This window comes from Daktulosphaira vitifoliae, unplaced genomic scaffold (assembly GCF_025091365.1).
Source record: "Daktulosphaira vitifoliae isolate Bord-2020 unplaced genomic scaffold, ASM2509136v1 Scaffold_1, whole genome shotgun sequence".
NCBI lineage: Eukaryota > Metazoa > Arthropoda > Insecta > Hemiptera > Phylloxeridae > Daktulosphaira > Daktulosphaira vitifoliae.
This window is the reverse complement of record NW_026099572.1, coordinates 20,083,150-20,107,638: the sequence shown is the minus strand read 5'-3', so window position 1 is coordinate 20,107,638 and position 24,489 is coordinate 20,083,150. Positions and strand designations below refer to the sequence as shown.

The window sequence follows — 24,489 nt, the reverse complement described above, 5'->3', positions numbered from 1 at the left end:
TTCAAAATTATAATAGTCCACAACATAAAAAGAAACAAAGCAATTTTAGGAATTAATTGCAAGAGGTGAATTTTAAATATGTAATTAAAAATCAATTTAGTTAATTTATGTTAATCATTTAATATCATTCTAAAATATTATGTAATATAAATCATTACAAACATCCATTACTGTAGTTTACAACAGGCAATGGCTTCATAAAAAAATTGTTTTTAGGTTTATCTTCCTTAATCTACGAAAACATATGAATATATGATTTCTTTTTTTATAGTGAATGCTAAAGACTTAGATGATTTGGTCATGTTATGAGGAGAGAGGTATCGGAAGCTGTAAGAACAGTTTTATAAATGAATGTTGAAGAAAAAAGATGTAGAGGAAGACAAAAAAAAATATGGAGGGATGTAATTGAATGCGATATGAGGACGGCTGATGTGGGAGATCGTGTCAAGTGGAAGTTCAGGATAAAGGTGGTCGATTCCAAGTAGTTGGATTAAGGTGAGGAAAAGAAAAAGAAGATAGTATATGATTAAAAATAAATCTTTATAAAATTCAATACTATGATTGTAAAATTATCACATTTTGTGTTTGATTTACAATCAATAAAAAACACATTTTACAAAACCACATGTGTACTGTGTTGTACACTAGCAAAAAATGAAAACAATAAACCAAGTAAACATACACGAGATATTGATAACACAAAACTTTTGATAAACAATTATGATAGTAAAAACCTTATCTATACAATTAACTCAAAAAATTCTACAATATATTTTTTTTAGTATTTCATATAGTCATAAAATATAGATCAAACGATTGTAACAAAGTAAAATGTTTCATAACATAAAATATATATCAGTAAATTTTAATTAGATTAAAAAAGGAGATGTTCATAAACTAATTTTCTTGATGATCAATTAATAATACTAAATGATTTGATATTAAACTATATTAGTTTACCACAAGCGCTTAACACTAAAATATTTTATCATAAAAAAATACAATCGAAAAATAAAATAGTGAATCAGTGCAATAATAATTATTATTAATGATTATAATCATATAATATAAGATTTACGAGTTCAAAAAAATGGAAAAAATAAATAATTCCAAATATTTTAAACACGTTAAAAAGTTTATGAAGTTTTCTCAATTTTTAGCTTCGATGCGAAGCTGAGAAGGTATTGGTTTTACTAAGAAGTGTTTATTTTTTTTTTTTTTTTTGTGTCTGTTACCACTTTTTCTCAGCTCTCACCGAACCAATTTCTTTCAATGATACGTCAAAAGATCACAAATTGTATCTAGTCAAAGACATTACCCTCAAAAATTGAAAATAATGCCCTCGTTCCCCGTAAATGGGGGAAACCTCCAAAAAAATTTCAAATTTAAAAATCGTTAATTTTCGAAATTTTTTCAATTTTTTTTACTTAAAAGTGCCATAACTTTTTCAAAAATGAACATATCAATATAATTCTTTTTTATATAAATGTGTAATATCATTACCTTTCGTTTGGTATATTTTTTTCATAAATTTAACCCTTAACCTGCCCACAAGGGGGGATTTAAAAAGACAACTTTTTCAATTTAACTTTTGAAAATGTTCCGGAAGGTCTGACACTTTTATATATATCTTAAATTAAAGCTAATGTAATATTCTTTATTATGCAAAAAAAAAATTTCGGACTTTATTTTATCTTCACGGTGAAAATGGCTACCGAATGCTATTTTTGTGTGAAAATTTTCGATTTTGTATTTTACATTTTTAACTTTATTATGCTATAACTTTTTGAAAAATGTATGGATCAGTACAATTTTTTTATGAGGAGTAGTATTTATATACATCTTTCATTTGACATACTGTTTTTTTAAATCCGACCATTTCCCTATATACGAGGGGGGTTCAAATCTAAAAAATGCATGTAGAAAGTAGAACTTTTTCAACTTAAATTTTGAAAGTGTTCCGGAAAGTCTGACACTTTTATATATATCTTAAATTAAAGGTAATGTAATTTACTTTATTATGCAAAAAAAAAATTTCGGACTTTATTTTATCTTCACGGTGAAAATGGCTACCGAATGCTATTATTGTGTGAAAATTCTCGATTTTATTTTTTACATTTTTAACTTTATAATGCTATGACATATTGAAAAGTGTATGGATCAACATTATTTTTTTATGAGAAATAATATTTATAATAATCCCTTTTTCATTCTACATACTTTATCTTAATTAGGATATTAATAATGAACTAGCAGATCATGTAGCTTTTGGAATAGTCCACCAATTTTTTTAAATAAAACAGTATCTAAAGATTTCCATCGAATCGTTTTTTTTTTATAGTGATTTTAATCACTGTCAGATATCATTATACTTGATCCATCTATACCAGGTCACCACTGTGCCGCGACCCCCCTGTGCTGGGTTTTTTTTTAAATTTATTAACTTAACTAATTAGATTGATTTAAAACCTAACGAGAAAAAAGTATATATTAAAAAAAAAACTAGATTACTACTTTTAAATTGAGCATCTAACATATAAACACATCTATTGTAATACATTACTTGTCATTGATGATTATGGTAATGTATAATACACCATAATTATTTATGCAAATCTATTAAAAATAAAAATGTAATCATTCCTAAGTTTTTCCGAAACTATTTTTAAGTTGAGACATAAAAATACAATTTATTAAAATACTAGTTAATCACTTGTAAGACCAGTATTACTTCGTTTACATTTCAAATTCATTAATTAATATCAAATACCTATCGAACCTTTAATTTCAAAACGAAATGATATCATTTTGACATTTTTATGGGGGGAAAAAGAAAATACCAAATTTAGATTTAAGTATTTAAAGAGCGAAAATATATCAAAATATATCATTCGACATTTAACAATAATTCAGTTAACACAACAAAACAGTATTTTCCAGATAAACATGCAGTGCCTTTCCGTAAGTAAACATTTACTGTTATAATTACAATGAATATTTGTTCATAAACTTAAGTACTTAACTCTAAATAACTATTTACAGGTGATGTTAGTTTTGGCTGCCAGCGTCTGCATGGCATGTGCCGATGATTTAGCAAAGCCCACCGACTTCAAATTCTCATACGGCGTCAATGACCCAGCTACCGGCGACAACAAAGAACACACTCAAGTTAAGAACGGAGATGTTGTCAGCGGCTTTTACCGTACCTTGGACGCCGACGGTATGATGCGTACAGTCAACTACTATGCCGACCCTATCACTGGTTTCAACGCCGACGTAGTCCGTACTCCAGCTAGCGAATTAGCGCCAGTGGCTCCAGCTTTAGCTCCAGTTGCACCAGTCACCGTAGCTGCCAAGTTACCAGCCTTTTTCCCTAACGTAGAGCCATTCACCCCAGTCACCTTAGCTACCAAGTCACCAGCCTTTTTCCCTAACGTAAAGCCTTTCGCCCCATTCGCAAAATCTGCATACTCATTCCCAGCATACCCACACTCTCTCTTCCGTAACTCCTTTTACCCACATTCCTTGTACCCAGAAGCACATTTCGCAACTGAACTTCCTTTCTCTAGAGCAGCCAACAAGTGGCACGGTGCTTATCCTTTTAGTACTTTACCATACAGTTATGGAGCCTACCCATACAACTACGAATCATATCCATCCAATTATGGAGCTTTACCTTTGGGTTATAAAAAATAATTTTTCCTATTTAAATTGTATATTAAATAATGAGTCATATTAATAAATATATTTGTTTTTTTTTTATAGAAAAAACTTGTGTTTGATATTTATTTTTTTATATTAGCATTTTTTTACTTTTTTACAAATTTTTAAAATATTAGCAAATTATTACAATTTTATTAAAATGTTGAGAGTGTATAAGCTAAAATTACTGCAAATTCGGATTCAGCGTATGAAATACATAGGAACATGTTGATCTTAACGAAAGTACAAGCCACATTTTATTTATGAATTCATCTGTTATAATTTAGGGCGATAATATCTGCATGTTAGATTATTTTTTTATTTAAACGTAAATCATGTGTGCATGATTATTAAAAATTATATTTTAACAGTTTTTACGTATTAGTTGGCCATAGTAGTAAACTTTTAGATAAATTAATAATATTCTTCATACAAGTACATAAATTCTATAATTCTATTAATGCTAGCCACTGGATTTATCCTAAAGTTATAATTATCTTAAGTACATTATTTTTGGTATTTTTTAATTTCATATACTATTCAATTTATCAGTAATTAATTTTTTTTCAATTCAATTGTTTATTAAATAATGAGTTATGTTAAAATATATATTTGTTATGTTTTCTAGAAAAATGTGTTTCTATTATTTATTTCTTTACTACGAAAAAAATAACCTTTGATATGTTTATACTATGAGACATTCATAATTAATTATTAATGACAATTATAACTACAATATAGAATTTTTTCTTTTTGGTTTATATTAAAATTTAGAACATATTATGTTTAATTATTTAAAATTTCGTTTCAGCATCTTCTATATCTAAGGTTCATAAATTTGTCATTAATTTATGATTATTTTAACGGTCTTATATGTATTAATAGGCCATAGTAGTCAACTTTTAGATGAGTAAATAATATTGAGCATAAAAGAATGAACTTGATAATGTATGAAATATAGTAGTGGACAAAATTATAAGACACCCCCAAATTTTATATTCATGCGTTTAGATTTCAAGCTTGTACGTCATCGTGAACGTTTAAACCGTCAAGTAAATGCATGAAACTTTTTTCTTTATGTAATGTTTTTATAAAGTCAATAGAAAACTTCTTATTTTGCATTAGTTCGATTTGCAACTTAATTTTTACGTACATTTCCGTTAAAAATGTTATTTTTGCAAATACAACGAATTTCAATCATTAAATTATTTTAACAGCTTTCTAACATTTACTAACATCCAATTGCGTAATATTTTTTCTATATGTTATTTGGGTAATTAAGTTTGATGAAAAAAATGTTTAAGTCAATCCAGTCAAAAATATTTATATCACAAGCAAATAATGAGAATTTTTAAATACAATATAATTAGCTATTTTTGATAATTTACTGTCCAATAAGTTCATTTTTCAATATGCTATGTAAAAATCACATGAAAACACATATTTTATGTTATTTTAACTAATTTATTTAACAACGTAATATAGATACTTAGAAACTTACAAAATAAAATAGTATATTATATTTTTTACAAATTTACAACCTTTATAATATTTTAAACAAATTTTTTTTTTAATTTCATAAAATAAAATGACATATTTTATTATTATTATTAACATGAAATAATTATAGGGATTTAATCAACAGTTTATAAGTTAAATTATTTATTATTAAATTCTCCTCCTTAATCTTTATAACAAGCTTGAACTTTTCTTACCATAGATTCTGTAAGTTTCCCACAGTTAATTTTACTTAAAATTTACCAAGCAAGAACTATTTCTTTTTACTAACTCATCGAGATAGCGCACATTTTTATCTTTGATCATGCTCTCAATGTGATCCCAAGCATTTTCTATTATGTTGCGGCAAGACAATTGCTTTTATATTTCTCACTACTCGTTCATCTCACTCGTTTTGGTCGATTAGAAAAGAGTTGGAACGAAGATTCATCGCTGAATAGTACCAAATTCCACTTTTCAACGGTCCAATAAAATATGATTTTGCACCATTCAAACTGAGTTTTCCGATTTTTGCTAATACAAATGGATACTATTGCAAAGAATAGTAATTCCTCGATATAGTTTTAGTATTTATTATTTATAACTAATTAATGCATAAAATAAAATAATATATGCAGCTTATAGCGAATGGCTTTACGTTAAGGAAAAAGGCTGGTGACTTAGCAGCTACGGTGACTGGGGCGAATGATCTTAATAAAGAAATGACTGGTCGATAAGAACCTTTCATTCATTATTATGGAAGTTAATACCATTTTAAAATATAGTCTAAATGTGAGGCGCGGGTATGGCAATATTTATCATTATACATTTTGCAGCCACATTTCTCCTCCCGTAAAGGTATGAAAGTTTTAATTATTTCCGAAATAATGGGTCAAAAGTTTTCATCGACCAGTAACTATCTTATTTGATAATTTTTTATTTTATAAGCTAGTTAAATATGTATATTATCATTAAAAAAAAAGAAAGTTGATGTCCTAATATGGTATAAGGAATGAATTAAAAATTTAATAATTAATAAATCACGAAATATATGTAACTAATTAATTGTAAAAAAATGTTTTAACGTAAGTATTATTTGAAGAGTAATCGAATGTATTCGAGTGTATAGCGTTAATTATATCCTAAAATTCTTCTGATATCATTTTGAACTAATAAAAACAAAATATTGTATTTAAAATAAATCAGCAATGCTGAGAATTTTTTATTTAAATAATTTTAAATATACTAACCAAACAAAGTACCTTTTTTTGGAATATAATTTAAATGAAACATATGCGTTTCATTTAAATAGCACTCATATCTATTATAGATGAAGGATATAGTGTTGTTGTTTTACAGCGTATGGTATTAACTTCAATGGGAATAAATAAAAACTTTTATTGTAAAAGCTAAACAAAACAAAACGAATTAAATGCATTTGAAATTTTAAGTCTTATTCAATTCAGAGTAGTATAAAATATTTTATTGAAAAAATATAATAAAAAGGTGAAAGTTTTTTTTTCCATTATTTGTATATGAAATGTCTACATATAAAATAATTTGTTTGTAATTAGTTTAACTAAATCAATTAGTGAAAAAAAAACCTAATAATTTTTATACTCCAAATTATTGACAAATATTTATTTGGTAGATCAATTACAAAATTGTATAATACAATTAAGGACTACATATGTTATACATTTTTTAAGCAAAACCTAGATAAAGTTAACATATATCAATTTATCCCAAGTTTAATTGAAAAAATGTTCAATTTACAAATATTTAGATTATGTTAAAAGAAACAATAATTTTTATCAAAAATAATTATTATTATTATCTTAAAAATGTCCCCTTATAATTATAAATACTAGATATTTGTGCCTATTTTCCAAAACTACAATAAAACCGTTAACAAAAAAAAATATGTATTTAAGTAATAGCTGAAAAACCATTCATATAGTTTATCAAAAAAATATATTTACTTAAAGCTGTTTCTTACCTTTATTATTGCAATTGATAATTAAGTGTTTTCTAAGGTTTTCAAATGAAAAAGATCGCCTAGTGTTCGTCATTATTGTTTTATAAGCTGAGAATGTGCGCTCGACATCAACCTATGTAATAGGCGCATATTAAGGATAAACTATATCATCACTTGAATAGTCTCCGAGAAAATCCCTGAAGTCATATAGTACATTGCCATCTTCACCATTGAGTATTTTTAAAATATTTTCAATAATTCTCAAGCCATCATTTTTTTTTTAAAACTTTATTTAGTTTGGTAATAATTGGTTTCTTGTGATTACCTTTAATGTAAAAAATTTCTGTTGTACATTTTGAACCACTATTAATGAATCACACAGCAAAACATCTTTTTTTATAGTTCTGTAATAGCTTTGGTAAGAATTTCAAAATTACATTTTTTGTAAGCCTAATTGGCTTTTAATCCTGGTTTCCTTATAGTTATGTTAAATTTTTTGACATTGTCTGAGTTATTTTCATTTAGTCAGATTACAACGCGATGAATTTCTTTAAAATGTATACAATAATAAATTGTAGCCTCTATTCAAGACTCCCAACGAATAATAATTGATTCAGGGAATAATTTTATACCTAGAGCATGCAATTTAAATAATTCAACACGAGATGAAACGTTACAAAATATTTTTCATATTTTATATTAATTCATCAACTGTATCAAATTATCCGCGAATTTCTTCGGCAATTCTGTGTAGTCCGAGGACACAACAAGTGACGTAAATCATTGGTAAATAAATTTTTAAGAACATTACCTCACTTTATCATATAGGGAGTTTAAAATTCATTAGTGAAGAATATTAAGCTTAAAAATAATCATTTCATAAATTATATTATTTACTTTTATGAATAAAACTAAATTACAACCCAATTTGAAATTATGTTTTTAGAGTTTTAAAAATATAAAATTTTAAATTAAATCATTGAACAAACGTTATAATTGAATTTTGTCTACTAAATTTGGTAAACAATTGAAAGTTGTATGAATTAACACAATAAGCATATTAAAGAAACCATTTATATTATAATTTTGCTTCAGTTAGACTTTGTTCAAAAACATTATCACTATGAATTATGACATCATGTATGTCAATAGCTAAATAAATAATTAAAAAAAAAATAATTTTTCAATAGACATTAAATAACTATTTAAAGTACGTTTAATAAAATTGTAATACATTTTATCATTTTACAGTGAACTAAAATTGCGTTATAATAAATTAAAAATTAGTTTTAACTTGCTTCAATTAATTACATAATAAACATTTTTGTTAGAAACAAAATCTATTATGTCTAAAATAATTTTCGTAATTGTTTTTGCAATATTAATACATATGTATTTTACATTTGATATTAGTGATGAGCCTTTGACGCATAATCGATTTGGAGAGTAAGTTTTTATTGATTATAAATTTGATTCAGCAAATCATGTATTTTTAGCTTTGATGATCAACTAAAAAGGTATTAAAGTTTACATGTCGTTATTTATATTCTGTGTCTATTGCCACTTTTTCTCAGCTATCACTGGTTTGATTATTTTCAACTATATGTTAAAAGATTTGGGGGTCGGCGGACACGAATCAGCGTGGCGAAGAACTGTTGGACCTGATGTCGGCCCACGGGCTGGTATCGGCCAACAGGGGATCCACCCCGACGTTCGAGGGTCACTCCTCGAGCTCGGTGGTGGACGTCACGCTGGTGTCTCCGTCGCTGCACCCGCACGTGACCGGCTGGTCGGTTCTCCCGTACAGGGAAAACCTCAGCGACCACCGGTACATCGTGTACGAGTGCGGCGATGGCGGCCGTCCCCCTCGAGCCGTGCCCCGCGTGCCGTCTCGCGGTGGGCGAGTGGGCTGGCGAGTCGGACCGGCCACGGACGTCGACGCTTTTGAGACGGGCTTACTGCTCGCTCAATGGTCGGCGCCCGCGGTACCGGACCGGCGCGTCTCCGCGAGCGAAGCGGCGGAAGAGTTGGACCGGAGGGTGGTCGCAGCCTGCGACTTCGCCCTCCCGGCCAAACGACCGCCGACGACTCGCGGACCGCCAGTCCACTGGTGGACCGAGGAGGTGGCGGCCAGGCGTGAGGAGTGCGTCAGGGTCAGGAGGACCATGACGCGCTCCAACCGACGGCCGCGGGACCCGGAGTCCCCGGACCCTAGGGAGGCGTTGAGGTCGGCCCGCAAAGAGCTGAAGCTCGCCATCAGGCGGGCCAAAGCGAAGTGCTGGGCCGAACTCGTGAAGTCGGTGGACCACGACCCGTGGGGGAAACCCTACCGGGTCGTTATGCGGAAGCTCCGCGGTTCACCGGCTTCCGGTCAGCTGGAGGCGGAAGTGCTGGAAAGGGCGGTAGACACGCTCTTTCCGACACACCCGCCTCTGCCTCCCCCTGCGTTCGGGGACGACGTGTCGGTGGAGGAATTCACCACCCAGGAGGTGGCCGACGCGGTGGCGCGCGTACGGGGCCGGAACACAGCTCCCGGCCCTGACGCGATTCCAAACCGGGTGTGGGGGTTGGTAAACGACCTCGCCCCGGATTGGATACGCGCCGTCGCGAACCGCTGCCTCTCGGAGGGTGAATTCCCCACGAAGTGGAAGAAGGCCAGGCTGGTGCTTCTGAGAAAGGGTGACAAGCCCGAGGGTCTCCCCTCGTCGTACCGACCGCTTTGCATGTTGGACGACTTGGGGAAAATCCTCGAGCGGCTGCTCGTCACCCGGATCGAAGCCCACCTGGCCGACGTCGGCGGACTGGCCGAGGGCCAGTATGGTTTCAGGAGGGGGAGGTCGACGGACGATGCGGCCTCCCTCTTCAGGGACTTGGCCCTCAGGGCCAAGACTGAGCAGGGCTTCGGGTTGGCGGTGAGCCTGGACATCCGAAACGCGTTCAACTCCGTGCGATGGTCACACATCCTCGGAGCGCTGGACGCGTTTCGGGTGCCTCCTTACCTCGGGCGGATGATCCGGTCGTACTTTAGCGATCGGGTCATCTCTTACGAGAGCGCCGCGGGCCCGAGAATCCGACCTGTTACGGGAGGCGTCCCGCAAGGGTCAGTTCTCGGGCCTTTGCTGTGGAACATCGCGTATGACGCGGTGTTCCGCGTTCCGCTACCACCGCACGTGCGTGTCGTCTGCTACGCGGACGACACGCTGGTGGTGGCGGAAGGCGCCTCGTCCGAGGAGGCTGGATCCCGGGCAAACTGCGCGCTCAGAGCAGTCTCCGCCTGGATCCAGCAGGAGGGGAGTGGACTTAGCCTCGCCCTGGACAAGACCGAAGCGGTCTTGTTCACGGGCAGGTACAAGTTCACTCCTCCACGGCTCGCCGTGCTGGGGGTGGAGATCCCGCTTAAGGACTCCATGACTTATCTGGGCCTCGTCATAGACAAACGTCTAAAGTTCGGGCCGCACATTACTCGTGCGGCCCAACGGGCCCAGAAAGTCATGAATTGCCTGGCGGGAATCATGCCCAATCTGGGAGGGCCGAGAGAGATGCGGCGCAGACTTTTAGTCAGCGTCGTACACTCGGTCCTCCTGTACGGGTCCCCGGTTTGGGCGGATACTCTTGAGTATTCGTCCAAAAACCGTGAAGCCCTGCTCAGGGTGCAAAGGCGGGCGGCGATCCGGACTGTTTCGGCGTACCGAACGGTGTCCGGAGTGGCGGCGGGTATCCTGTCGTCATTGCCGCCCGCCGATCTGCTCGCCGAGGAACGCGCCGCCGGGCATGAGCTCCGCCGAGAGCGAAACCGGTCCCTCGAACCCGAGGACCGGCTAGCGCTCAGGCGGATGACCATGTTCCGGTGGCGGACTCGCCTCTCGGAGGAAACGAGAGGCGAGTGGACCAGGTCCCTCATAGGACCCGATCGGCTGGACAGGTGGGTGGACCGGACTCACGGTGAGATGACTTATCGTCTCACCCAAGTGATGTCCGGCCACGGCTGCTTTAACGAGTACTTACACCGTATTCGTAAAGCAGCCGCGCCGACGTGCGACCACTGTTCGGATCGCCCGGGAGAGGCTGATAGTGCTTTGCACACTCTCTTCCGGTGCGAGGCGTGGGCCCAGGAACGGGACTCTTTGGAGTCTCGACTAGGGTCCACGTTCCGAGTCGGGTCCATGGTGGACCTGATGTTGAGGAGCCGGGAGGCGTGGAGGCTCGTCCAGGTGTTCGCCGAATCCATCTTGAAAAAGAAGGAGGAAGCTGAACGCCTGAGACAGAGCTTAACTATATGTTTTTTTTTATTCTCCAAAAACTGTTAGCTCTTACTGGGCTGATTTTAATGATTAATACGTCATAAGAATCCGCTTTTAATCTAGTTGAACCTATTGTCGCCGAAAATTTGAAAAAACCTCCTTAATTTAGAAATTTAGAAAAATATCTCAAATTACGATCATCATCATTTATTAAAGTTAATGTCTTGTCATTGAAGTCATTTTTCTCTGTTTGACACCAAATTATTCAGTGAAATATAAGACGTACAGTCCATGAGTTCCACGATATTTTCAAAATATTATTTCCTTGGGCGTCCTCTTGGTTCTTCCTAGTTATTTTTACTTCAAAGATGTTGATTATAAAGTCATTGTGTCGGATGATGTGTCCGATTAACTTTATTTTTCTTAATGCAATCCCTTTCATCAGCTGTCTATATTCTCGTATTTCTTCAAGCACTTGCTCATTTCTTTTCTTGTCTATCCATTTTGTCAGAGCCATTTTTCTCCATATCCATAATTCTAATGCTTCTATTTGCTTCTATCTTTCTTGTCAATTGTTCATGTTTCAGTGCCATATGAACGTACACTCCAGACAAATGTTTTAACGAATCTTTTACGTATGCCAATGCTCAGATATTTATTGGTGAGAAGCTGATTCTTGTTTTGGAATGCTTGCTTTGCCAATACTATTCTTCTTATGATATGTGGTGTTAATTTGTTATTGGAAGCTATGATACTTCCAAGGTAACAATATTCTCGGACTTGTTGTAATCGTATATTGTTTATTTATATATTGAAAATTGGGTTCGAGTGCATTTTACTTATAAAAATAGTCTTGGTTTTCATGGAATTTGTATTCATTTTAAATTTATCAAGACTTAATAGAATTTTAGCATATTATTCATGTGATGTTCATAGTCTAAGATAACAACGTCATCATTAAAGCGAAAACAGTGTATATGTTGTCCATTTATTTTTACTTTTTTTTATTATGTCTATACTCATTTCAATGAAATGTTTGAATAGATAGGGCGACAATGGGCATCCTCGTCTCACTCCTCTCTTTATTCTTGCTTCCTTTACCAATCCATTTAGATTGATTTCTGTCGTTTGATCTTTCTAAAAGTTGGTTATCTTTCGAATCAGTTCCTTTTTCTCTTAATATCATGAATAAGATTCTCCAATTTACTTTATCGAAAACCTTCTCTAGATCTATGAATGTTGCTATAGTATTTCTATTCAGCGTAATTCTTCTCTCCAAGATCTGTCTCAGTCCTAATATCGCTTCTCCTGTTTTTCAACCTTTCCTAAATTCAAACTGATCTTCCGATATATTTTGTTCTATGTTCTCTCTCAATCTATGTAAAAAAATGTTTAAAAAAAGTATTTAAAAAAATAAAAAAACCCAGCACAGGGGGGTCGCAGCACAGTGGTGACGTGGCATAGTTGGATCAAGTATAATCATATCTGACAGTGATTAAAATCACTATAAAAAAAAAAACGCTTCGATGCAAATCTGTAGATAGTGTTTAATTTTAAGAAATTGTTGTATTATTCCAAAAGCTACATGATCTGCTAGTTCCTTATTAATATAATGATTAAGATAAAGTATGTCGAATGAAAAAGGGATTATTAAAAAATATTATTTCTCATAAAAAATTTGTGTTGATCCATACACTTTTTAATAAGTTATAGCATTATAAAGTTAAAAATGTAAAAAATAAAATCGAGAATTTTCACACAAAAATAGCATTCGGTAGCCATTTTCACCACGAAGACAAATCCAGAAGTCAAATTTTTTTTTTTTTATAATAAAGTACATTACATTAACTTTAATTTAAGATATATATAAAAGTGTCAGACCTTCCGGAACATTTTCAAAAGTTAAGTTGAAAAAGTAAATTTTTTATGAAAAAGTTGTCATTTTAAATACCCGCTGTGGGCAGATAAAGGGTCAGAATTACAAAAAAAATATACCAAATAAAGACATAAAGTATCTATAAAAAAAAATTTATATTGATATATTCATTTTTGAAAAAGTTACAGCAGTATTTAGTAAAAAAAATTTAAAAAATATCGAAAATGAGCGATTTTTAAATTTGTAATTTTTTTGGAGGTTTCCCCCATTTACGGGGAACGAGGGAAATTTTTTCAATATTTAAGGGTAATGTTTTCGACTAGATACGATTTGTGATCTTTTGACGTATCGTTGAAAGAAATCCGTTCGGTGAGAGCTGAGAAAAAGTGGTAACAGACACACACAAAAAAAAAAAAAAAACACATCATAGTAAAACCAATACCTTCTCAGCTTCGCATCGAAGCTAATAAAATACTGATCGTAATCAAATTTTAATACAATATAAATAAGATTTTTGTGAAAATTCAATGAAAAAGTTTGTCCTTAAGGTTTTTCTATTATGAGAAATGAGCCAACAAAGTTATAAATACTTTATTTTCAATTAATCAAATAATTTAAATGAAAATATACGAATTTAAACAAAAATATACGTATTTCAACGAAAAATAGAAATATCATTAAAATACCTTCAATATTTGATATTTAATATTTAAGTGAAATGAAAAAACACAGAAATTGTGAAGTTACAAATTTACAAAAATTATTGTGAAATTTAACAGATTCGCATCGTAGCGTTTTTTTATAATAGAAATGTTAGTCTGAGTCAGAAATTATCTATACTTATACTAAATATTCCACATCCCCAGTACGACACGACCCAACTGTGCTTGTTTTTTTTTTTAATGTGTAATTAAAACAATGCACTTTCTACGAATTCGTCAATAATAGATAACCAAACTCACAAAAACTTCATTTAAATATAAGCATAATATTAATACGAATCATACGATACTTCCGGTGTAAGTAAAATAAACAATATAACCATTCTACACTGATTGTAGTCACAACCTACTAATTATATACTCTGTAAATTCTAGTATAAGTAAGGCACGTGGTATATGGCGTAATATATATGGTGATGAATACGATGTTTTAAAGAATAAACACCTTGGGACAACAGAAGAAATAGCTTGGAATATTATGTGCCAACATATTAATCAAATTAATTATTATAGATCATTGCATGGCGTACCTGACTTGAAAATGCACATAGAGGTAAAAATATTTTACAATGACTTCTTATAAAAAACCTAAGGCTATCTATTATTATTATTATCAATATAAATCATAGATTAAGTTCATAACTTATACAAGATAACCTTGTTATTATCCATAAAACAATAATCCTAGGAAAAAAAATTATGATAATAATATAATAAATATAATAATGTTTTATTAAGAATTAAAAAATAAATAAAGTATTAACTATTAAAATTATTTTGAAAATAATTAGTATAATAAATCGCTTGGAGCTTTTCTTTTATATAAAGTTGAAATTTCATTTTCACAGTTAAATGAGGTAGCTCAAATTTTAGCGAACCACATCGTAAAAACTAAATATTATGAACATGGTCCAACTCAATTTATGTATGGTGAAAATATATGTTTACAACAACTTTCATTTGATGCAGGAAAAAGATCTGCTGACTTATATTATGACGAATTTTTTAAATTAGATAAATATGGGAATCCTTATAATTTTAATGGTACAGAATTCGAAAAGTCTCAGGCAGGTACAGTAATTAATAATTAAATTTATTTTTGGTATAGATGTTTATTATAATAATTTATAATGATTTTTGTGTTCAATTTCCATGAAGCTCGATTACCATATGAACTATTAATTGATTTCTAGTAAAATCATCACATTAGATTAAAATGAATTGTTCTATCATTAAAGTTAAATTATTTGAAAGACTACTAATAAATTTTAAATAATTATTTTACCCCCTCAAAGAATTAAAGAAAAAAACACTATTAGATTAAAAAAAAAGTATTTACTCGTTAAGTTTCATTTAATTATTACTCAACTATTGATAAAATAATGATAAGTAACAACCCAAGGAAAAATATTTATTATTTTTAATATATTAAAAATCAAAATCAGTAATAATTTGGAAACAATTTTTTTTTTATTATTATTTATATGTAATTAGTAATAATATAAAAATTAGAAGCGCGAAAGTTGATTTAGAAAAGTATATTTTTGCTTCTGATGAAAGTTCCTTGTAAGTCCAGTGAATTTATTCATAAGTAACAAAAATTTTTTATTAAAAAGTATTGCATCAATCCCTTTAAATTTGTATACACGTTAAAAGTAAAGGAATATAAACTCCTTTTTATTTTTATAATATCTCCGTAAAAATTACAACATTATTGAATATCAATTTCATTCTAAATTTAATTACTATAATTATTATGTATTCATATATTATAATTATAAATTGGGATAAAATTAAGGGAATAAGAGTTATGGTTGTTTTTAAAATAATCTACCAATTTCTTAAAATTAAATACTATCTACAGATTTGCATCGAAGCGTTTCTAATGATAGTGATTTTAATCACTGTCAGATATCACTTATACTTGTCCCATCTATGCCTCGTCCACACAATGCCGCGACCCCACTGTGCTACCGTTTTTTACGAGTCTAGTTTTTTTTTATGATATTTTTGATACTTAATTCTTTTTTTCAATTATTATTATATTTAATTAAACGAAATACACAATTATTAATACAATAATTTAACTTTTTTTTCATGAAATAAAACAATATTAAAATCTTTATTAAAAAACGATATTTTCATTGTCAAAAAATATTAATATTTACTATATGTATATTTAAAAATAAAATTATTATGTTATCTATACCTCAATGTGGCTGTTAAAATTTTTGTGTTATAAACTTATATTTTTTTTCTGCTTTTTACTGACCATTATATATTATTGAGGCCTCCTTAAATGAGGAAATTTCTAAACCAATTATATTGAGAAACGAGAGATCCGTCGCCCCAAAAAAAGATGGTGACTACAATTACTAAACTAATCTCTCGTTCGGGAAACATAACTGTCTGTGACTCAGTAACAAAGTCCAGACCATATGTAGACACTGTTTCGTTACTGACCTACACCGTTTCTCATATTAAAATATAATAAAAATTTTTTCTTTTTTAAATTACTTTGTTGACAATAAATTAGAACATATTTAATAACTTATATATTAATTGACGACACCTAGGGAATTCTTGTATACGTGGCCATGCTATATCAATAGTTTGGAAAAATGCTAGAGAGATTGGAGTTGGTGTGGCATATGGAAATAGTTTTTATGATAATGAAGAAAATTTTGAAAAAAGTTATATAATTACTGCAGTAATTAATCCTGCTACAAATGTAATTGGCGAGTTTGTTGATAACGTTGTACCCAGAGAAACGCCATTCTACAGACTTATATTATTATAAAATGTATTCCGTTTCATATATCTTAACTAAATACCCTCATTTAATATCAAAACTAATCGAAATAATTATTAAATATTCTCTTAAGAGAATTTAGTAGTTAATAAGTAAATATAATTTGGATTTTCTCGTTATCAATTGACATTTTTATATTTTATGTTGATATATTAGTATTACTTAAAATGTTAAATTTCAATTAACTTATGTACCTATAAATAATAAATTGATTTACAAAATGTAGATATTAGTGTACTTTATGTCATATTTAAATTATCTTACATTTTGCTTAAACCTAATGAGGTTTATAAATTATTTATTTTAAATAAAAAATATTATTAATATCCAATTAATTAAGAATACATTTTTTTAAATTTATAGATTTTTTTCGGTACTTTGTACAATAATGAACTAACAAGTGAGTTAGTTTAAGTGAGAGTCGTTATAAATTGAAATTAAACACTAATTATAATTTCACAATTTGTATCCCTTTGATGAAGGTGTACAAATTCTTCTCGCTATGTCTGCTTATTATTTCATGAAGAATTTATACACCACCTGTAAATGAGCTGATTAATTGCAATTATAACTAAAAAAGATAATTTACAAATTGATACAAATTTAGTAAGAAAATCATTTACTCNTACAAATTGATACAAATTTAGTAAGAAAATCATTTACTCAGGAACTAATAATAATAATTTAATTTTTTTTTTCTCATAATTTAGTAATTTTTTTTACGAATCTTAAAATATCATGTTTTGGAATTTTTTTAAAATTTTTACTAAAACCAACATAACTTTTGAAAAATGAATTATTGCATACAATTTTTTTTTTTAAGTTAAACTTTTTTAACTTAATAATTGATTATAAAAGATTATATAATATATCATAAGTTAAAAAAATGGTCTTCTATATTTAAACAAAAAGTGACAAATTGTATAAAAATCACAGTTTTTTGCATTATTATACTTTTTTACTTTAATTTTTTTTCAATCATCATCTAACATATAATTTAATTATATATGTTTATTCATACTAAAAAAAAAAATTTGATACTTTTATAACACATAAGACAATGACCTAAAAAGTATTTATTATTTACTATTTATTGATACAAATTTAGTAAGAAAATCATTTACTCAGGAACTAATAATACTTTAATTTTTTTTTCTCATAATTCAGTACTTTTTTTTACAAATCGTGAAATATCAATTGTTGGTATTTTTAAAAAAAATTTACTAAAACCACCATCATTTTTGAAAAATGGATGAATGTATACAAATTTTTTTTAAAAATTTAACTTTTTTAACTTAATTTTTGATTATAAAAAATTATATAATCAAACTATAAGTAAAAAAAAAATTGTCCCAACAACTTCTTTTCTATATTTAAACGGTCCCTGAAGTAAAACAAAAAGTTCTAATTATATAAGAAATCACAGATTTTTTAATTATTATATTTTTTTACTACAATTTTTTTATATCATTATCTAACATTCAATTTAATTATATATGTTTATTCATACTTAGAAAAAAATGGTTATTTGGTAGGAATCTATAAACGGATCTTTAAAAAGATTAATCAAGGGATTCAGTTAGATTTTTGGTTTTCTATTTTCTATGTCAAAACCAATTTTTAATGGTACTTTTAATAAAAGGTACTTAAAAAACTACTACTTTAATAGTTGTTTTTTTCTATGTTAAAATGTATTTCATATTTTATAAATATTTTCTTGTTTGGTTTTATTAAAAAATTACTAATAGGGAGATTTACATTATTCGTAAATAATTATTTAGATTTTAAAAATAAATCAAATGTAAAATTATTGATTTTAAAAAGGAATATTTTTTAAAAATCATCATTTATTACATTAAAAATCTTAAATAAATATATATTTAAGAACCTAATTAAATATCGTTATTTTTAAACAAATAGATTTCAGTTTTAATCTATGTGAATGAAGTACATACTTTAGAAATGAATATATACAAGTAATATTATTTCTTAGTGAAAGACTATAAATAAACTGTAGATAAACCGAGGAAAAAAAATAAAATAACATGTGTGTGATAATATATGTTTATTGTCACTTTCATTAAATAAGACATAACTGACAATAGACAAACAAATTGTATGTTTAATAATTAAAATTATTTAAAAGAAATTAATTGAAATACATGGAAAACAAATTCAATGTGTTTATTTCTTCTTCATCAATTCGATTGGTTCTACAATGTCGGATTTGTACGATGAAAGGTAAGAAGGAGCGTATGGCCATTCTGGAACTGCTGTCTTGGCCAATGGATAATAGCTTGGTAGAATAGACGATGTAGTATAAGAATAAGATGAAGGAACAGTCTTAGCTATTGGATAGTATGAAGTTGGTAAAATAGATGATGCAGCATAAGGGTATTCAGCAGCTACAGTTTTGGATAATGGATAATAATGTGCTGCAGAAAATGGATATTCTGGAACGGAGGCCTTGGCTAATGGATAGTAAGGGGATGGCACAATAGGTAATTCTGGATCTACAGATTTAGCTAAAGGGTAGTAAGGAGAGTGTGTGTACGAATATTCTGGAAAGGCGGCTTTAGCCCATGGGTAATAGCTTGGTAAAACAGAAGACGCAGCATATGGATAATCGGCAGCTACAGTTTTGGCAAAAGGATAGTAAGGTGCTGCAGCATATGAATATTCTGGAACGGCAGCCTTGGCCAAGGGATAGTAAGGAGACGGCACAATAGGTGATGTAGTGTGGGCATAATCAAGAGTTACAGCTTTAGCTAATGGAGCATAACGAGCTGGTGACATTGAAGATGATGAATAAGAATGTGATGGCAGTGTTACTGGTTTGGGCAATGTTGGTAATCCATAATTGTATACTGATGGGATGGCAGATTTGTATAATAGACTATGAGGTGCAATAATATCTTGGGCGAGTGCAAAGCCTACACAAGCGGAGAAAAGTGAAATTACCTGAAAAATGCATTGTTGATATTAATATCATTTGATAAAAGTATTAAGTTACATATGATAATCATTAAAATGTATAGAATACAAATAGGAATCTAATGTTCAGTTAACAGGATTAAACTTTAAATTTAGTTGAAATTTAATATTTTTAATTTATTGTAAATTTTTTCATTTTTCAAAAGCTTACGAGTAAATTAAAGTGTATTATAAAATGTTAATACTTTAAAAAATCATGTTTAAAATTTAACTTTGTAGGAATTATAGAAGTCAAATATTTGTTTAGATCATTTAGTTAAATTTAATGATAAATAATTTTTAAGATATAATGTTATTAATTAAATACATATTTATTACTCACTTGAATGGTTTGCATTGTCGTGTATTGGTTTTTTTTATAACCAATAATTATATAAATGCTTCGAAAGGAGAAGGTTCTATACTGATTACAATTTTCGGTGCTTTCTTATATAGGTACATTTTAATCCACCCACTAATTATATTTTCATAATGATTTTTTTTTAAATACACGTTGATTTAATAAAATGTTGAAATTTTCTGAAAAAAAGTTTTTTAATAGTTTTTTTACTATGTCCAAAGGCAAACATTTAGTGAACAATAAAATAAATAATTTTCTTTAACCTTTTAGTAGATACTGAAATTTCATTTTAAAAACAAAGGTACTATAATTTTAGTTATTAGGTTTTAAATACTTCACATAAATAAAACGAGCATATTTTTTGTTTTATAATCTATGTATTATATAATTATTTATTGGCTTGAATAACATTTATTAAGTTGACCTCTGAGAATTATGTTACCATAAATGTAATTTTGATTTTTAATACTATTATTTAGTCAAAATTGATTATTTTTTTTACATTATTATATATTTTTTAACAAATTCATTAAAAAAAAATTTACTTATAAAATATAACTTCTTTTGATTTTCAGTAGTAATTATCTTTATAAATTTTAATATACTGTATGATTCATTTGTTGTATATTTTTGATTTACTTTAAGGGTATAGGAAGTCAAGAAATAAATATTGATAAGACGCTTTTAATTACTAAATTTTAATCAGTTACTAAAAACTTGATAGCTTGTAATTTTTCAGCTTATTGTAATAATTACATTTATGAATAACTATAAGCATGGTTTTGGAACGTTGAATACTAATGAAAATGTTTGAACTATTAAAAAAATAAGGAAAATTATATTTATGTTAGATAATGTTTGTTTTTTTTTAATTAAAAAAATTTACATTTTGATCCGACTTGGCAGGCTTATTTTTATATATCTTATAATTCAAATTAATAAGAACTTCACGTGAAGATTTTTGTTTATAATTAGTTTATTAACATTTTTGTTATAATTATTTAAGTTTAAGTAGTTCATTTTTTTTTTATTGCAATTGTAAAGTGTGGGTACCCACAGTAAACAATTAAATTTCAATTAAACAATTGGAATTGTTGTTCATAAAGTTAAAATTTTGTTACTATTTGTTACTATTAATAACTATTTGTTATTTTTTATTTAATTATTATCTGAATGTTTTTATACATCAATTTATTGCTTATTTTGTACCAAAAAGGCTAATTTTTATTTAAGTTGTATAAATTTTCGGCTTTTATTTAATTTAATTGTTTAATATACACCTACTTAATTGTGAACTATGACCTGGTGTTTTAATTTATTCAAACACATGTATTTACCTCTATCCCTCACTTTTTATTTCATTGTGTGACTGGGTAAATATGATAGAGCACAAGTGAGTTACAACTTGCTGTCAAGTTTAAAATCTATAAATAAAAATACAAGGTGATAATTTAACTATTGTTCACTAAATTAATAAAAAAAAAAAGAATTCTTTTGTAATTTGTATTATGCACTTGTTTTCTATTTTTTTCAATCATGAAGAATGTTTATTACTTGTACATTAAAAGGGTTTGAACTCAATTTTTTTTAATGGAAAGATAATATTTTAATTGTATTTAACTAGCATATAAAATAAAAATTAAAGATATTACTGTAAATCAAGGTTTGAATGAAAGGTACTGTTTCAAAAAAACATTTTCCCAGTAACGCTAAGTTTACCGACCTAAAAATAATGTCTATTTGCTCATTGAATTATTTAAGACAAATTTAATAATTTGGATGATCATTGGTTATTTAACTTATATTATTTTAGCCCATTTAAACAATTTATCAATTAACCGTCTATGGATTCATTATATATATGATTAAGTAACTATTTATGTACAATATGAAAAGAAATACATTTTTTTCAAAACAATCAAATATTAAAATAATAATAAAAAATAAATTAAATTAATAATTATTGTGGCCATGGAAAATTCTTAGTACTTGGACGTAAAATGATCACTGACCTATTGTACTGTAACACAGCAGCACAATGGACCAGTCCGCTCTTATTTTAAATTGTTAATGACTTCTGAAATACTAATCCGATAATTTGTTTTCAAACAGACATTTTCTTAATTAGATGATTTTGTATATTTTTAGCTCGTTAAATATGTATGTTGCCACTTAAAAAATTGAAATTTATATCCTTATTAAGGAATGAACATAAAAAATGATATAAAATCATTATTGCTAAACTGAGAAAAACATGACATGTTTTACTTGAAATTTTCAATATTATAATTATTTTTTGTATAATCAAGTGGTCAATAAACGAAGAATCATTTTGTATATTTTTAATAAAGATAAATATATTGACCACATGGAAAATATTCAAAAACTTTTATGCAAGATAGACAATATAAAATACACACGAGCATAGATTTTTTGGAATATTTTTTAAACATATTAGGAGCACATTCTAGGCAATTTTAGGATCACAAGAGTTTATTTATAAGTAAACCCAACCCCGCTAATCTAAAACAATCAATAATTATCAAGTACGATTAAGTCTTCCAGTCGTTACACAAAGTGTAATTCTGTGATATAAGTGTAAATATTCAATATCTTAGTGTTTTGATATTTATCGTAAGTAATATAAGTTACTTAATAATCAAATAAAATTTTTTCGATAAATTAAACTATAGAAATATACAAATATGTCGTAATATGCTCAATGCTTTGCATTACGCATCTTACAATTATCAATGTAAAATACATAATCTGTATTTTAAATAACTTGTAATCAAACAAATAATTTATCTGTCATAACAAATACGATGTTGAACATAATTTCTTATTATTTATATATATATATGTCAATTTATCAATTGATAAATATGCTATCTCAATATAATAATCATGTAATGTATAATTTAATACAATAAACTAAAAAGATCACTAAAAGCGCTGACAACAATATCCCTGGATTGGGGGTACTATCATTTTACTATAAAAAGCACTGAAATCCTTTCAGACTCCAGAGAGGCACAAGGAGTGAGAGAGTGACAGGAGTTCGCTCTCTCCGAATTCAAATAAGAATGAAAAAGAAATAATTATCTGTCACAGCCCTGTGTTGTTGTCGGCTGACTTTTACGCGTTTTATTTATATATGAAAAGAACTTGTTTTAATTATTTATCTTTTGACGAAGTGCAAATTAAATACTTTTAAACATATATAAGCATATCGAGATATTTATCAAATCATTTTACAGCAATTTACAAGAATAAAAGAAGTAAGTTAATTTATATTGTCCCATTTATTTAGAGTTAATAATCTGAGTAAAGAACGATAAAGCAATAGATCTATAATTCCTTTTAACATCAAGAGTAATTTTGCCAGTTTGTTCACACTTACTACATATACACATTACAGGGTCTCGAGGGTCGGATTACCGCCCCGTGCCCGAAAAGAGTTTAAAAACCTAATGTGTATCTGACTACATTAATAGACACTTCGACTGGGTATTCGAGGGTCGGATTACCGCCCCGTTACCTCAGTGTCCTATTAAAGGTGTTTACAAGTTTATTAGCTCATATTCCTCAATAAAGAAGACATACATTTATTTCTTCATATCTACTTGTCTTTATTGTTCTAAACCCTCGAACCATACGACCCCGATAGAACCACAACATCAGGTTCTCACTAAACCCATCATTCTTCTTTCATTTTCATTATTTATATTTTACCAACTTTTTGCCTTTATTTTTTGAATTATAACAAATATTAAACATTCCAAAAAGATAACTCATTTATATACGCCTTACTTTTAAAATTTTTGCTAAGATAGAGTGGCGTTTGGAAATTTTATTTTATATAGATTAAGTTCAATTGGTGCAAGTGTAAATAGATTATAAATTCATTATTCCTCTTAGAATATTCAGTTGATATTACTTTAGATACGACAATTTCAATCCTCAAATATATAGTTATTTTTATAAGTAGAAATAAAAAATAAACACTTAAGCATGATCTTTTAAAAATGTATTTAAAATTAGCCCATTTGTTTACATATACCCCACTTGACCCTTTGTTTTTGAACATATTTAATTATTTTTATTTAAAGTACTATTTCATCGATATTTATAATAATTGATAATGTTTTTTTAACACAATCTTGAATATTCTTATAGTTGCTTTTAGCTTCGATGCGAAGCTGAGAAGGTATTAATTTTACCATGATGTGTTTATTTTTTTTTTTATTTTTTTAGCTTCGATGCGAAGCTGAGAAGGTATTAATTTTACCATGATGTGTTTATTTTTTTTTTTATTTTTTTTTTT

At 29.6% G+C, this 24,489-nt stretch overlaps 3 protein-coding genes across 3 annotated transcripts; 2 read left to right on the top strand and 1 right to left on the bottom strand.

The window, feature by feature from the left end:
• Positions 1–2,873: 2,873 nt before the first annotated feature.
• Positions 2,874–4,183, top strand: LOC126896535 (cuticle protein 19.8-like). The gene is made up of 2 exons (XM_050669432.1): positions 2,874–2,961; positions 3,043–4,183. The coding sequence occupies exons 1-2, from the start codon at positions 2,947–2,949 to the stop codon at positions 3,694–3,696; spliced, it is 669 nt and encodes a 222-aa protein (XP_050525389.1). The 5' UTR covers positions 2,874–2,946; the 3' UTR covers positions 3,697–4,183.
• A 4,245-nt stretch (positions 4,184–8,428) lies between these two features.
• On the top strand, positions 8,429–17,042 carry LOC126896532 (Golgi-associated plant pathogenesis-related protein 1-like). Its single transcript, XM_050669428.1, has 4 exons — positions 8,429–8,623; positions 14,392–14,569; positions 14,865–15,087; positions 16,593–17,042. The coding sequence occupies exons 1-4, from the start codon at positions 8,523–8,525 to the stop codon at positions 16,814–16,816; spliced, it is 726 nt and encodes a 241-aa protein (XP_050525385.1). The 5' UTR covers positions 8,429–8,522; the 3' UTR covers positions 16,817–17,042.
• Positions 17,043–18,876: 1,834 nt separating this feature from the next.
• On the bottom strand, positions 18,877–20,260 carry LOC126896524 (uncharacterized). Its single transcript, XM_050669418.1, has 2 exons — positions 20,145–20,260; positions 18,877–19,789 (listed from the first exon to the last, which is right to left on the bottom strand). The coding sequence occupies exons 1-2, from the start codon at positions 20,157–20,159 to the stop codon at positions 19,013–19,015; spliced, it is 792 nt and encodes a 263-aa protein (XP_050525375.1). The 5' UTR covers positions 20,160–20,260; the 3' UTR covers positions 18,877–19,012.
• Between the last annotated feature and the right edge of the window lie 4,229 nt (positions 20,261–24,489).